This window comes from Gastrolobium bilobum, unplaced genomic scaffold (assembly GCF_033153095.1).
Source record: "Gastrolobium bilobum isolate Gb01-03AN ecotype WA unplaced genomic scaffold, APGP_CSIRO_Gbil_v1 utg9682, whole genome shotgun sequence".
NCBI lineage: Eukaryota > Viridiplantae > Streptophyta > Magnoliopsida > Fabales > Fabaceae > Gastrolobium > Gastrolobium bilobum.
The window spans coordinates 52573-66634 of NW_026895131.1; the positions used below are offsets into that span (position 1 = coordinate 52573).

At 31.8% G+C, this 14062-nt stretch overlaps 1 protein-coding gene across 1 annotated transcript; it reads right to left on the reverse strand.

The window, feature by feature from the left end:
* Positions 1 to 1253: 1253 nt before the first annotated feature.
* Positions 1254 to 6934, reverse strand: LOC133285984 (plant cysteine oxidase 4-like). Its single transcript, XM_061483343.1, has 6 exons — positions 6804 to 6934; positions 6030 to 6236; positions 5259 to 5404; positions 4990 to 5137; positions 1874 to 2077; positions 1254 to 1603 (listed from the first exon to the last, which is right to left on the reverse strand). Exons 2-6 carry the CDS (start codon positions 6130 to 6132, stop codon positions 1494 to 1496), a joined length of 711 nt encoding a protein of 236 aa, XP_061339327.1. The 5' UTR covers positions 6133 to 6236; positions 6804 to 6934; the 3' UTR covers positions 1254 to 1493.
* Between the last annotated feature and the right edge of the window lie 7128 nt (positions 6935 to 14062).

Below are 14062 nucleotides of genomic sequence, written 5' to 3' on the forward strand. Positions count from 1 at the left end.
GCAATCTTCATGGCTCGGCTTAAGCATCAAAAAGAAAGTCTGAATTTTCCACGGAAGCCGGCTCGAAATATTTGATCTTAGGTGCATTTTCCTCTGGAATCTTACTGTTTGGGTACGACCGGACAACTACCGATATCTAAAAATCTCCTTTCTTAGCTTAGAATGTTGTTGTTAAATATATATCGTAAACTATCAAGATGCATAGTTTTCGTCGGTGAGGAGCTGAGTGACCAACACTAAGCTAGGATTGTTAGAATGATGAAGGAAGAAAGGACTCGAAGAATCATCAATGGCGGATCTGACAGGTTGAGTGGTTGAAGAAGATGAATCTTGAGAATTCATTGTCGACTTTGAAGAAATGAAAACGAAGCAAAGAGATAATAGGCGGAAAAGTCAAGAAAACAAAAAAATATTTATGGATCGAGGAGTTACTCAAATCACCAGAGATGAAGCAGCGAATGAGATGTCAACTGATACCATATTGCAACCAAACATGCAAGAGGTAACAATGAAGGAAAGCTAGAGAGAAAACTCAAGAAACTTTTCTTATTGAAAAAGAAGGAAAGTAAAAAGTAAATGTAATGTAACGAAAACTAACTAACTAAATGACGTCAGTCATTTGACATTGTTTGGTTGAGAATAGACTAAAGGTTACAGACTAAACATAAAACAAACAAATTGTATAAAACTATTCCTTCCCTTTTGATATTGTCTTATGTTTAAGACCGCAGCTTCCTTCCTATTTAATTTGGTCTTTTAAATTCCACTGAATCACGTACTCTTTTTTTATTCTCCTTTTATAAAATTAAAAACTATTACGTCACGCAAACTATTCAAATTCCTCATCCATAATCCACTCCTATTAACTTCTATCTCCAACCCCTTTAATTCTTATTCCGAATCCTATTTTCCAATTAGAATATTTTAGATCTTGATCAATCTTACTTTGCATAAATCTTCTTTATTGCGAGAATTTTCTCAAAAGATTAGATTTTTTAAAAAGTACACCTAAAAATAAGGAAATTAGAAAGAGAATACAAAATAAAAATCTAAATAAAATCCTAGCAATTAAAGCCTAAGCTGTGTGTAGTTTTGCAACATATCAATAATTAAATTGATAATTTTGGCAATAAATCTCCATCAAAATATGAAAATGGATGGGAATCACATTCAAAAACAATTCTTTATGAGGTGCTTCGATTCATTGAAGTCTACAGCAGTCAGCAGCAATATAATAATATTTTAGTGTAAAAATAGTTATTTAAGATAAGCTCTGGAAAATCTACTTCAACATTCCGTCATTATTCTATAGGATTAAGCTGAGGTCTGTAAATAGATTACATTAGTGCATTATTATGTACATACCCAAATGCCTAACTTACATAGCCAAAGAATATAATTATTGAAACCACATTCCACAGTTTCCTTCGTTGTAACCTAAAGATAAGAGGCCAATTTCTTTCTGTTGTAAAACACAGCAAACAAGAAAATTTTCAAGTTCTAATAACTGGACCCTTATACTGCCCTCTCAGGATCACAAAGTCATCAGGAGGTTGAAATTCTTCTAACCAAGTCACTTCAGAAACCGTAACTCCATTCAACTCTGCAATTGAAATGAACATTGACATTAGTATGCTATGGTTAACAGAACAGAATTTCCAAGAAGAACCCACCATTCCTCATTAAACACCGACTAGCGAGGGTTGGATGAAGGCAATCTTTTTACGCAGCCTTACCTTTGCATATATGCAAAGAGACTGTTTCCTAAATTCGAACTTGTGACCTTTCAGTCACAAAGAAGTAGCTTTTCCACTACTCCAGGCTCGCCCTCTTAATTTCCAATAAGAACCCACCATTGAAAAAATCAGATTACCTGGAAGATCTGTCCTTTGTGATCTCCGGAAGTAAGTGCAGTGTCTTCCATGCTCTGGAGAGTAAGGTGGAGACAATATGTCAAAGATTGCACAAGGAGTTATAGCTTGAAAACAATGGATGTTCCCTCCACTTGTGGGATAAAGAATTGTTGTGGGACTCGGTGCTGTCATCTCTGTATCTTTGACAAGCTTTGCAGGTCTAGCTGTCAATCACAGATTCACAAATTTTGGTTACAAGAGAACAGATTAAAGTTATTAATCATTACTAATTCACAAATGAGGGAGAAAGAGATTGGAAGTTCAAAATTAAGAAATTTTGTTTAAAAAAAAAAAGACAGCATTCCAGAATGCAGCAAAATGGACTTTCTTGTTATATATCACAACACTATCCATAATCAGTTTGATTCTACCCCAGATCAAGTTCATGTTTGCAATAGACCACACAGTTAAAGAAAAGTCTCACTTTGCAGATAATCATTGTGAGAAAAAAGGCAATGCTTTCATTGGTTATTATAGATAATATTCCCGATTTATCTTGATATATCTGATAGTTATTAGTCTTTTGAAAATCCCTACAATTTAGGGATTGTTTTGTAGCCCAATTATATTAATCCATAGTGGCTGTCTGGCTGAGAGGATCCTCTCAAGCAATTCAAAAATCCCAAGAAATTCAAATTAGTTTCGAGAGCCTTCTGTTTTTCTGTGGTCATGACTACGACAGACCACTGCCCTAAAACATCCGGCGAAGCATCCAATGACGTGAATCACGCTGGCAAGTCTCCAATTACCAAAGTCAGGTGACTAGACAACTCAGAATCTCCATACCATCCCATTCCCAGAAGGCCCAACACAAGCTGCCAAGCAATGCACCTTCACAGCGCACCGCTCATCTCTGCCTACAAAGCACTCACACTACCTTTTGGTGAACATTTCATAGAGGCGCTTTTCCAGCCCTCTGGTTGGCCCCTTTCGCTCCTTTTTGAGCCATCATCTCCCCTCAAGACCCACCTTAATCTACCAGGGCAAGTTGTTGACCTTCATTCATGGCCCCACCACGGATTCTTGTTTTATCACCTATAATTCCCCAAAGAAGAGCCTTGTCTGCTTTGTGTTCTCTGTTACACCTACTCTAACATCAGAGAAACTGAATGATAAGAATAATTTGGATTGCTATGTTGCTGTTGATAAATAGTTTTAATGCCAGGGACCCTCCAAGCCCTTGACCAAAAAGGCTGAAGTTATTCTTGCCAATGAGAGCATGGAAAAGAAAATTACCAGTTTGCATCCTTATTGTGGCAATCAATTGGTCCGAAGCTTTTAGTTCACTTCCTATCCTATGAAACATGCTATGATTGATATATGCAGAAAGCTCAGAGACAATGCTTGTATGACTCTGTTCATAACTTGGCATTGGTCAAGGTGTCAAACTACACAAATCCCATCTTAATCTTTAGATTCTATTGTATTATAACCAATTGTCCTTTCAATTTAATTTCTCACAGCCAACTCACTTGTCCACTTAATTGTTCTATAACCTTCACTGCTGATTATTTTCTTAAACAGGACTTGGGTACGAGACAAATGATTGGAGCAGTATATGAATCACATAGTCTTCCTATTTTCATCCTCCATCCTCAACTACATGTTGTCACTTAAACTCCTGATCTTCTTCATTATTGTTTGGATCATCCAAGACTTGATAAATTCAAGATGGCTCCCCATCTCTGTCATGGGCAGTCCTTAGAGTGAATCATATCAGTTGGGAAAACAAGTTTGTGCTTCCTGTCTAAGCAAGGTGAATAACCGAGCAAAATCTACTTTTTCAATTATTTATTATGATGTTTGGAGAGGCTAACTCAGACCCAAGAAAATACTGCATATTAGTGAGAAAGTTACTTTATCTCATAATAACCAAACCAGTTATTTCCTTTGTTGCTAGTGGTGTGAGTCCGTTACTTAACTCCCCATGTGACAGCCACTGGGATGTAGTAATTCCAATCTCGAGATATATCAAGAGTTCCCATGAAAGCAACTGATTTATGAGAATGGAGAATATATAGATGTTGGCTATGCAATGCAGAATATGCAGGTTTTCCTAGTGATTAAAAATCAACTTCTGGGTACTGTGTCCTTAATGGAGGTAACCTCATCTCAAAGAAAAACAATAAATAGAACATAAATGTGAGCTCAAGTGCAGAAATAGAATACCAAGTTATGGCTCTTGCAATTTGTGAGCATATATGGTTAAAACAATTACTTCAAGAATTGAAGTTTAGCAAGACAAGCTCTATGAAATTCATTTATGATAACCAAGTTTCATTGCACGTTGCTGCCAATCCAATCTTTCATGAGAAGAGCAAACACATAGAGATTGATTATCTTCTATATGGGAGAAAACTCTTTCTAGGAAAATTACTACTTCATTTGTGAACTCCAATGATCAACTAGCAAAAATCTTCACCAATATCTTTAGGCCCCAAGGATATGTTACATATGTACAAGCTTGATGCATATTACATATATGCATTAGCTAGATGAGTGCTGATTATCGTAGATAATTATTATAGATAATATTTTTTATTCATCTTTCCATCTCCTATAGTTGTGTGTATTTTGCAAATCCCTACAATTTAAGGGTTTGAATATTGTAACCCTATTATATAAATCCAAAATGGCTGAGTTTTCGCTCAAGCAATTCCAAAAACCCTAGAGATTCAAAGGAATAGATCAGGAATTAGATGAGTAACTAAGAACTACCTTATATCCCTAATCTCACTTTCAATTTATATTTTCATGACAATTTTAGCTCTTCCAGAACATGTTTTAATAGCTTTGAATGAGACCACACAATAACATCAACAAAGTCCTTATGCCATCTATTGATTTCTCAACTAATTAAGGTCATGCATTTATCTTATTTCTTGGATACATGCACGGACTATTTTTAGTGATTCCAAATATAATACCACCATTTTGTCCAACCTCAATAAGGATATCGTTAGAATTCTTTGATAAGGCAAAGGTAAGGAAGGGCACACCACATTCCCATGCAAATACAGAGGACTAAAAATTGGATTGATCAACATCAAAATATGTAAAGCCATAGAAAACAGACCTTCAGATGGATCAGTGGAGCCAGGTGCATCAATCCAATCATAGGATTTAACATATAATGAACCATATAAGAGCTTGCTCAACACAGTCATTCCAGGATGATTATGGAGAGGAATGATAGACGAGGGGGGCATGCAAAATATCCCTATCTGCATAAGATAAAGTAAAAATTATTAATCAAACTTCAGTTGCTATAGCAAAATTAAGGCCCAAATTTATAAAAATTGCTGACTGAATATACATGATGTGGAGTTTTGAGACTGCGCTTACAGAGAAGGAGTCACATTCATGCAAATGCAAGTATTTGATAGGCGGCAAGGATCGATTGCTCCCATTATGTTCAAGCATTGGACCAGACCAATTCCGAACCAATTGTGCCTCTTGTTCAAGACCTACATCAGTTGGCTTGATTCTTTCTGCAGAAACATTATGTAGGTTATTAAGAAAATATCAGTTGGACATAAAAACTGTTGAGTGGCAAGATCAAAATCATCTAACATAGAAAATTATCAGGGAACAAAAAGTACAATGTGGTAATTTCTCATTCACCAAAAAGCATGCAGCCATATTGTCTCTTGAAGAAGGAATATAGAGAAGGTTTGAAAATAGCTAATCTAAATATTCAACTCATGATAAATCATTGTTTACCACACCTTAAAAACATAGGTCCACATCTCTAGAATCCATTATCAAAACTGACAAGTAAAACATATTTTACGCAAAAAGAAATGAGGTTTAACATAAAAGCTGCAATTCTTAATTCATCCTAAAATTAAAGAGAAAACTGTGACCCATACTCCACCCCTAAAAAGAGGACGAGCGAAGAATAATAGAAACAGGGCTCCTGTACCGTCCCTCAAATTTTAGCCTTGAGCCTGTGACTCCATCAAAAAGACAAATACCCTAAACTGGCTTTGATGAAAGCATAGAGATAAGTGATCAAGTGCTATTTAGTCATTTATGCCTTCACAAATTTCATTCATGAGTTGACAACAAATATGTATTTATAAGCAAAATTAGCAAGGGAAAAAATAATTATACCTAACTTCTCACGAACTTTTTCAATGGCTTCTTCTGACACAGGTCCATCTGGTGAAAAGGATGCCTTGCATAGCCTATAAAGTCTCTGTATATAATATGGCATGTTGTGAACTTGTGACCAGCTTACCTACTCAGACCAAATCCCCCCAAGGTCAGCAAGCTGATAGCACCTTGTAAGTGGCTTATCAATTGCAATAGGGACTGGATCTATTAAACAACAAAAGAGCAATACCAGAGCCAAAAATTAATGATCTCTACTTCAGAAATAGATATCACAGCAAGTGTAGCATCAAAATAAGCATTTGGTACGGCAACAACGATTCATTCAAAAACATTAAGATTCAATTGCATTTTGCTCTATAGCTTCTACAATGATATGCATCCACTGAAATGAATCCACTTTTAGATTGAAATTAAGTAAACCCCACAAGCTATTCTCAGACAAAAACCAAATATCATCATTCTTTCATCATCTCCACACAACAAAACAGACGTTACAGAAACCGAATGTGATATTCCAACAACAAAGTACACATTTTTATATTTATCACTGAAACAACACAAACACAGTTAATTAAACTAGACAAGAGTTCACAGAACAGTGAGCAAAAACAAAAATAGAAGCTGACCCAACAAAAGGGGTGAGCTGAAAGAGTGTGCAAACACATAAAAGAGAAATTTTGGATCAAAATCTCAAATGGGGCTATGAGATTCCACTAGAAAGGGCCAAAAAAGGGGAAGGAAAAAAGGGGTGGGAGAAACAGAGCATGGTACCTGAGAGACCCATCATTGAAGGAGGAGAAGAATCTGCAACATGGTGACGATGATGAAGAAGAAGATGAAGGGGTTGAATGAGGTGAAGGTTGAAGAATGAGTGTGCATAGAAATAGAAAACGAGGGATCCCTTTAAGGAACAGAAGGAAGAGGAAAAAAGAGAAGGGGGTAGGAGTAACGAAGATCTTGGACACGTCATCACACTTTTTTTTGTTTTTGGGAATAAAAAATTCAAATAAAAAAAAATTATGCACTTTGCTTTTTGGCTTTTCTATGATTTTAGGGGTTGTTTGAACTCCAGCTGTTAAAACGGGTAGGCAGCACACAGAAATTGAGATTGTTGATTTAGATTTTAGAGGGAAGGATTACTTAGTTATTATATTTTGTAAATGGATTTTTAAGTATAATAAATAGTTGCATAATAAATAAATATTTATTTTTATTAGTCATTTAATAATATCTCATTATGTCTAATGTTGATTGAGGAAATTTCAATAATGATTAGAGAAATTAAAAAAAAAATCTTTGAATAAAGAATTAATTAAATAAGAGAAAAATTGGTTTTTTATTTGACATGACCTTTGAGAAAGGTTTAAAGCCTTAATTTGAGATCCACCCCGAATCGGATTGATCACGAAACGACGAACGGAATGAAATATTTGCAAAAAAAAAAAAAAAACAGAAGAAGACAGGTTTTATAAAATGAGAAAGACTGAGTATACCAAAAAAAAATGAGAAAGACTGCGATTATAAGAAAAGAAAAGTATATATATAAATTATCCCACTCTCAAAAACAAAAATTTAAATTAATTATCAGAAAAATATTTCTGCAGTTAATGTAGATAAGTTATCTGTATTTATTTTCTAAACGATGTTGTTTTGTAATTGAAAGATTAAAAAATTATAATTATAAAGCCTATAATAACCCTGAAATAAATTAAAATTATAAAAACATCGTGATTTCCGTTCAAAACGATGTTGTATTAGATTTTCTGTAGATAATTTATTATATAGGACTAAATAAAGCATAGAGCTCAGCTAACTCAATTTTCAAGTATATTTTAATTTCAAACCCGCAATTAACTTGGTTTTGATTCGAATAAAATTAGACAAAGTTGTATTAGTGAACGAATCATTTTTTTTAGTTCATCGATCATGTTATATGTTAAATTTCAATCATTTATTAATAGATCAATAATTAATAAAATTATTTTTTTTATTTTATAAGTTTTATTATCAATGTTATAATTATTAATTTATCAATTATTTTTTTATATACAAGTGAAAATTAAACACATGACATATTACAATCTATCCAAATTTTTCATCACCGGACCAAATAATCATGTTAAAAAGACACACAAGAGAAATCGTCTGCCATGTTATGAAAAAAAAAAATTATTAGATTATTATGTGCATTAAGTTGTTTAAATGCTTCATCAGAGTTAATCTATTATACCTGCTCCGGAATTTCACTCTTTTAATTTTATTCGTCTCACTCTGTGGTTGTCATTAATATTTTCCTATTTCAATGTCAAAACAAATAGCAATAATAAACGACAAAATTGGAAATTGTTAAATTGTATGCTTTTTTTTTTGGAATTATGGATAACTCACGTAACTCATAAAGGAGATTAGATATCATTTATATTAATGAATTAAAGAGACAGAGATGGAAACGGATAATGATTATGAAAATTATGCGAGTTATCTGAGGAATTTTTTTATATGTAACTGTAAATAACTATTGTTTTATAAACACAAGTTTAGGATAAAAATGGTATTTCACTTTTCAAAGTAAAAACAAACAAGTAATCTTAATAACAATTTAGTGTGAGATTATATACTGTCGTCATTATTTTATTTATAGGAATATTTGTGTTTTAAGAAAAGGATAACTACGCTTAAAATGTCGTTTTTATATAATGTTATAACCCTTAATTAGTAAAAAATTATTTTAATAGAATTTAAGATAAGTGTTGCCTCTTCCATCTTGGCTCTTGCAATCCAAACTTTAATTTAATATTATGCTGATTGATTCCGTCAGCCAACAAAAATGTTTCCTTTCCGAATAAGTTTTGAATTGTTTCATGGAATAGATTTTTCAAATGAATTCATATGATAACAACCGGATCAAATTTTGAATTCGATTACGAAATATATCGTATAGTACTTTTAAGGAATGAAATTAATATTGTTCAGGTATTGAAATTGTCTTTCTCTTAAGTTCTTTTTTTGTGGACTTTGACCTATTAAATTTTACAAACATCCCCTAACATTGACTGAAATAGACTAAGATTATTTGATATTGCATTATATATTATATGTAAAAATAAAACAAAACTGAAATGCAAAATAAATTTAAATAACCAAATATAAATTTACGAAAGCTTAAAAATACAGTAAGGAAACGATGACAATAGAAACAAAATATTTTTTATTTTATTTAGCGATTTGGACAAAAAGTTCTCTTCTAGTGCATAAAATCAATTTAAAAACCAAAAGGGATGACTTGTATTATTAGTTACCTATATGTGAATTACTTGACTTATCTTGTGACCTGATCTATCAAGTTATTATTTCAATCTAATGAGAAGTTTCATGGACTTTAAAAATGTTATACTTTTTTCTAAAATAAATGGGGCAGGATATACTTACCACAAAAAAATTTATCACTTTTACAATTAATCTAATCACCGTCGATTTTTGTCAATCTAACGGTTATAATTTATTGGATTTATTGGAAATTAATAATTAATTAATAAATATGACCCAATAATTTTCAATAAATTATAATCATTAGATTGACGGAAATCATTAGGTTGGTTGTAAAGGTAGTAAACTTTTTTGGTGATAAGTATATCATTTTCCAAAATTTATTTTATAATCCGTAAATACTATAATCTATTTTTAGATTAAATTTAAAATATTACGCGATAATATATATATATATATATATATATATATATATATTTGTTGTGTGTGTGTTTATCCTTTTAAAAGATATAGAATTATGCTATTTTTAGTGAGAGAAAGACACAAGTAATACAAATCATGGGAGAGAAAATGAGTGATTTTTTTAAATTTAAATTTTAAATAAAAAATATTAAGTTGTATCTTTATCTCACTTAAATAACACAACTCTATTTTATTTAAAAGGACAAATATTATATATATTAACAGTTGTAATTTCGAAATACTTAATAACTATTTTCATTAATCTTGACGCTAACACTTATCGATCTACGTCTTCTTATTGCTAAATGAAGTAACTTCTTTGTCTTTTTAGTTTTCAAATTGCCTTGGTTATTTAGTTTCAGCCAATATATTGGAATGGCTTAGTAGGCTTCATTGATTCCAAATGCAGCGTTTCTTCAATTTCCAATTTTTGTTTGTGGGCGTTATTATTGTGCTCCTCGGCCATTCACCCTTAATTCAGCCATTTTCTATTGTTTAACATCTTATAATTAACTCAAAATTATTATTATTATTATTATTATTAGGTTGTTGTTTTTTCGAATTTCAACTAAAATCCTATTTTAGCAATTGACTAAGAGCATGCATCGCTGGCCATTTGCCTGACTCAAACCATGGTTTAAAAAAGCAATTTGAGATTAAATGTTAAAACATGTTTAACAAAGTTTTAATAAGAAATATTGAGAAGGGATATACTTACAACCTAAAATTTTTATAATTTCTTATCACCAAATCTTAATTATTGATTTTCATCAATTTAACGGTTATAATTTATTGAGAATTAATAATTACTTAATAAATATGATCCAATTAATAAATTATAACCGTTAGATTGACAGAAATCAACGGTTTAGATTTTTGTAAAAAATTGTAAAACCTTTAAGTTATAAGTATATCTCCCTCAAAAATATTTATTGTCAAACTTATTACTTTTTTTGTAAAGGTATTTAAATAAAAATTATTTCACTGTAAACTGGTTTATATTCATATTTCAATCAATACACTTAGCAACTTGACAAACTTGTCAATGTGAACATTAGATTTCATGTGATACCGTTAACCAATAATGTGGATTGCGTGCTGGAGAACCTTCTCATCAAAGATAAAAATAATTATTATTTTTTTTTTTTTTGTGTGACTCAAAGTCTCAAACCCCGCCATTTTGAGTGAAGCAAACAAAAAAAATAAAACATCGTTTTTGTCTTATATTAGGAAAGTTATACAACACACGACCTATTTTATCAATTAATGGTGTCACGTTACATTTAACAACTGACATAAATAATTATGTTTTTGATTGGCTGATCGTACAGACAAAAATGATGATTTTTTTCTTTAAGAATTGGATTCGTAAATTTCAAGAGGTAGATTTCATCAATAAATCATTATGTACTAGTCAATGATCGAAATAAAATTTTAGTCATTGGCATTAAAACCTAAATTTTCTCATAACGAGCCTATTTAGATGTTCGTTAACTCAACTAATTGTATATATTGACACGCATTTTTAAATGGCTTGAGTGAATTATTAATTAGTTGAAATCTAAAGAGATGTTTAAATTAACTATTTAAAGCAAAAATAAAACTACTTAAATTAGACATTTCGTATATTAATTTTTTTTTGTCAGTATCTCATTTAATAATATTTTTCGTAAAATATAATTAATTTCAAGTAATTTGGGAATGTAATTATGAGTTTTTGGTTAAGATGCTAGCTGGTCGTCCCAAGGAAAGATTAGCAAATCATGCGCTGTTTCAATACAGTTAACATATCCGTAAGGATAACTGGATAGTGAAATGTCATTATATTATTAAAATCACAATGTTTTAATAGATTGGTTGGCCAACCTAAACATACAACACTCCAAGGTGATTCTCAAAGGCCTTCCTTCATATTTTAATCTTTTAGTGATGGTTGATATTTTCTATATTGCCTCGGAACATTATACGTTCGGCCTCATATATATATATATATATATATATATATATATATATATATATATATATATATATATATATATTTTAATAAGTTACATTTAATCAGGCTTGTGTTGTATGATTCTGTTTTTAACTAAAATTCCATTCATAAGCAAGGAGACAATTTGAATTTGGATTCATATATTAATGTTATCACACCTAACAATTCCATTTAATGCATCCTAGTTTTAGTTTCTTTCAAAAAAAAAAAAAATTATAAAGCACAAGTATTCTCTATGGGAGTCAATCCTGTTCGGGGCGAGTTCAGGATCAAAATTTTAAACTCCTTATAAAATTAGTATTGAACAACTGAACACATGCTCTCAATTTCTTTCACCTCTTATGTATTGATGTATATATTAAGAGCCTGCATGGTGATCATATGATATCATATATTATTATATCTTGTTTTTATTTATTGTTTAGTGAGCTAATAAGATATAAGAAATTTATCATATTGTCTCATTTTATCATACTTGCAACCTGATAAGTTATCCCAAGAGTGAGTCTGGGTTAGGGTTCAACAGGTAATGATAAGCAACCCTTCTCCCAAAAGTAGCCATCTATCTCCTCCAAGAATTTGTAGAACTTGAAAGCTTGCCCTACCACCACTAACAAGATTGGCTACCTGCCAACATCACCCCACCATTATCAGCAATCAAACAATTGCTAATGGTCAGCCATCACCATTGCCACCAAGATGTGTGTGCTTGAAAAAAAAATTCATTAACTTTCCTCGATAAACAAATATCTAACTAAATTAAAATCTATTTAAGGAATGCTATCGTCGCACCAACATGTAGCAAGGACAGGTGTAAGGCTAAATCTTTCAAATTACTTATATTCCACAATATGTCTGGTGCAAAAATTGAAAATCCCAAAACATTAAATCATAATCCTAGGTTTAACTTGAAATATGTATGATACAATTATATAAAATTACCAAAAAGAAATAAACATAGATTTCATAATTCTATATCTAGTTTGAAATGAGCGAGATGTAATTATCCTCATTATCCACTACTAGCCCCCCAGCCTTTTGAACTTGTGCTTCACTGAGAGTTTGCTCCCACAAAATATTATTGCAATATACAAACACACAAAATACAAAGCACAGGAAAGATAATCATAATTCTAATAATCCAATGCATTTCCATTTAATTAAACCATCAATAACCATATTTCATTATCTTCATTAATTTCATTTAGTGGGAAAAAACCATGGTAGACCCATGATTACTTGTAGTCGCCTGTTGGGTCGATATGTGCTCAAGGATATGTAGGAGCAAAATGTGTTGAGCAAATATTGTTATGAGGAGCGAGTAATCAACTAAAGAGCAAATCTATCCAAGTTGTGCAAGCGTACACATCAAGTAATACAGGGTTTCATGTGAGCCCCATATAATCGTCCCCAGGGAACAAATGTGAAAGTGACGTTTAAAAGAAATGCAAATAATAATAATAAAAGGAAAACAAAGAGCAAACAGTGAGTAAAGAGCAATTCGCTTCAAAGAACCAATTTGTTCTACAACCAAGGTTAGCCAAAAAGTGCTTGTCACCAGTTGATTGAACAGAGTCAAGGAATCCGAGTGACTAAGAACTGGGTTTATCACATTTTATTGAACTTTGTTCTGAAGGAAATTGAAAAGGCCAGAATTTAGAGTAATAGGCAGAGAGCGAAAGAAAATGAAAGCAACAATTATAAATCATTGATAGGCGAATTGTGACAGAAACAAAGAGCAAAAGAGAAATATGCTTGAGAAATTTTTATAACTTTCACCAAGTAATGAAAGAAATATACAAATAAGGTTGATTCAAGAATAAAAAGATGTAGGCTTGGTTTGGTATTTTCACCCTATTGGTCATTCCTAATATCTCATATATTCTCAACAGCAAAATATGCTCCCAACAACCTTTCTGGCTATGGAGATAGATTCCTCTGTCTACACGTTTTGCTCCCTAAGTGAACTGGAGTGAAAATGCCTTATTTAATCCAAGCCACCTTAGGAGTCTCATTAATAGGCTGAAAAGATTGCTAGCCAAAGTAATTTACACATAATAGTGCTCCTCTTTCTAGATATTTCTCTCTGTGAGAGCAAATACCCTAAGATTACTGTTGGTGTTCTACATTACCTTGAGGGGGGGTTATATATCAAGGGTTTGGCCTTCAACGACATTCGCACACAAAGGGTTTCACACCAACATAATGATTAATACAAAAAAATAACACATATTTCATTAAAAACAAACAGATTACATCATAAGTTCAATTAAGACAAAGAGGGCTACTTCTAATTCACCCTAAC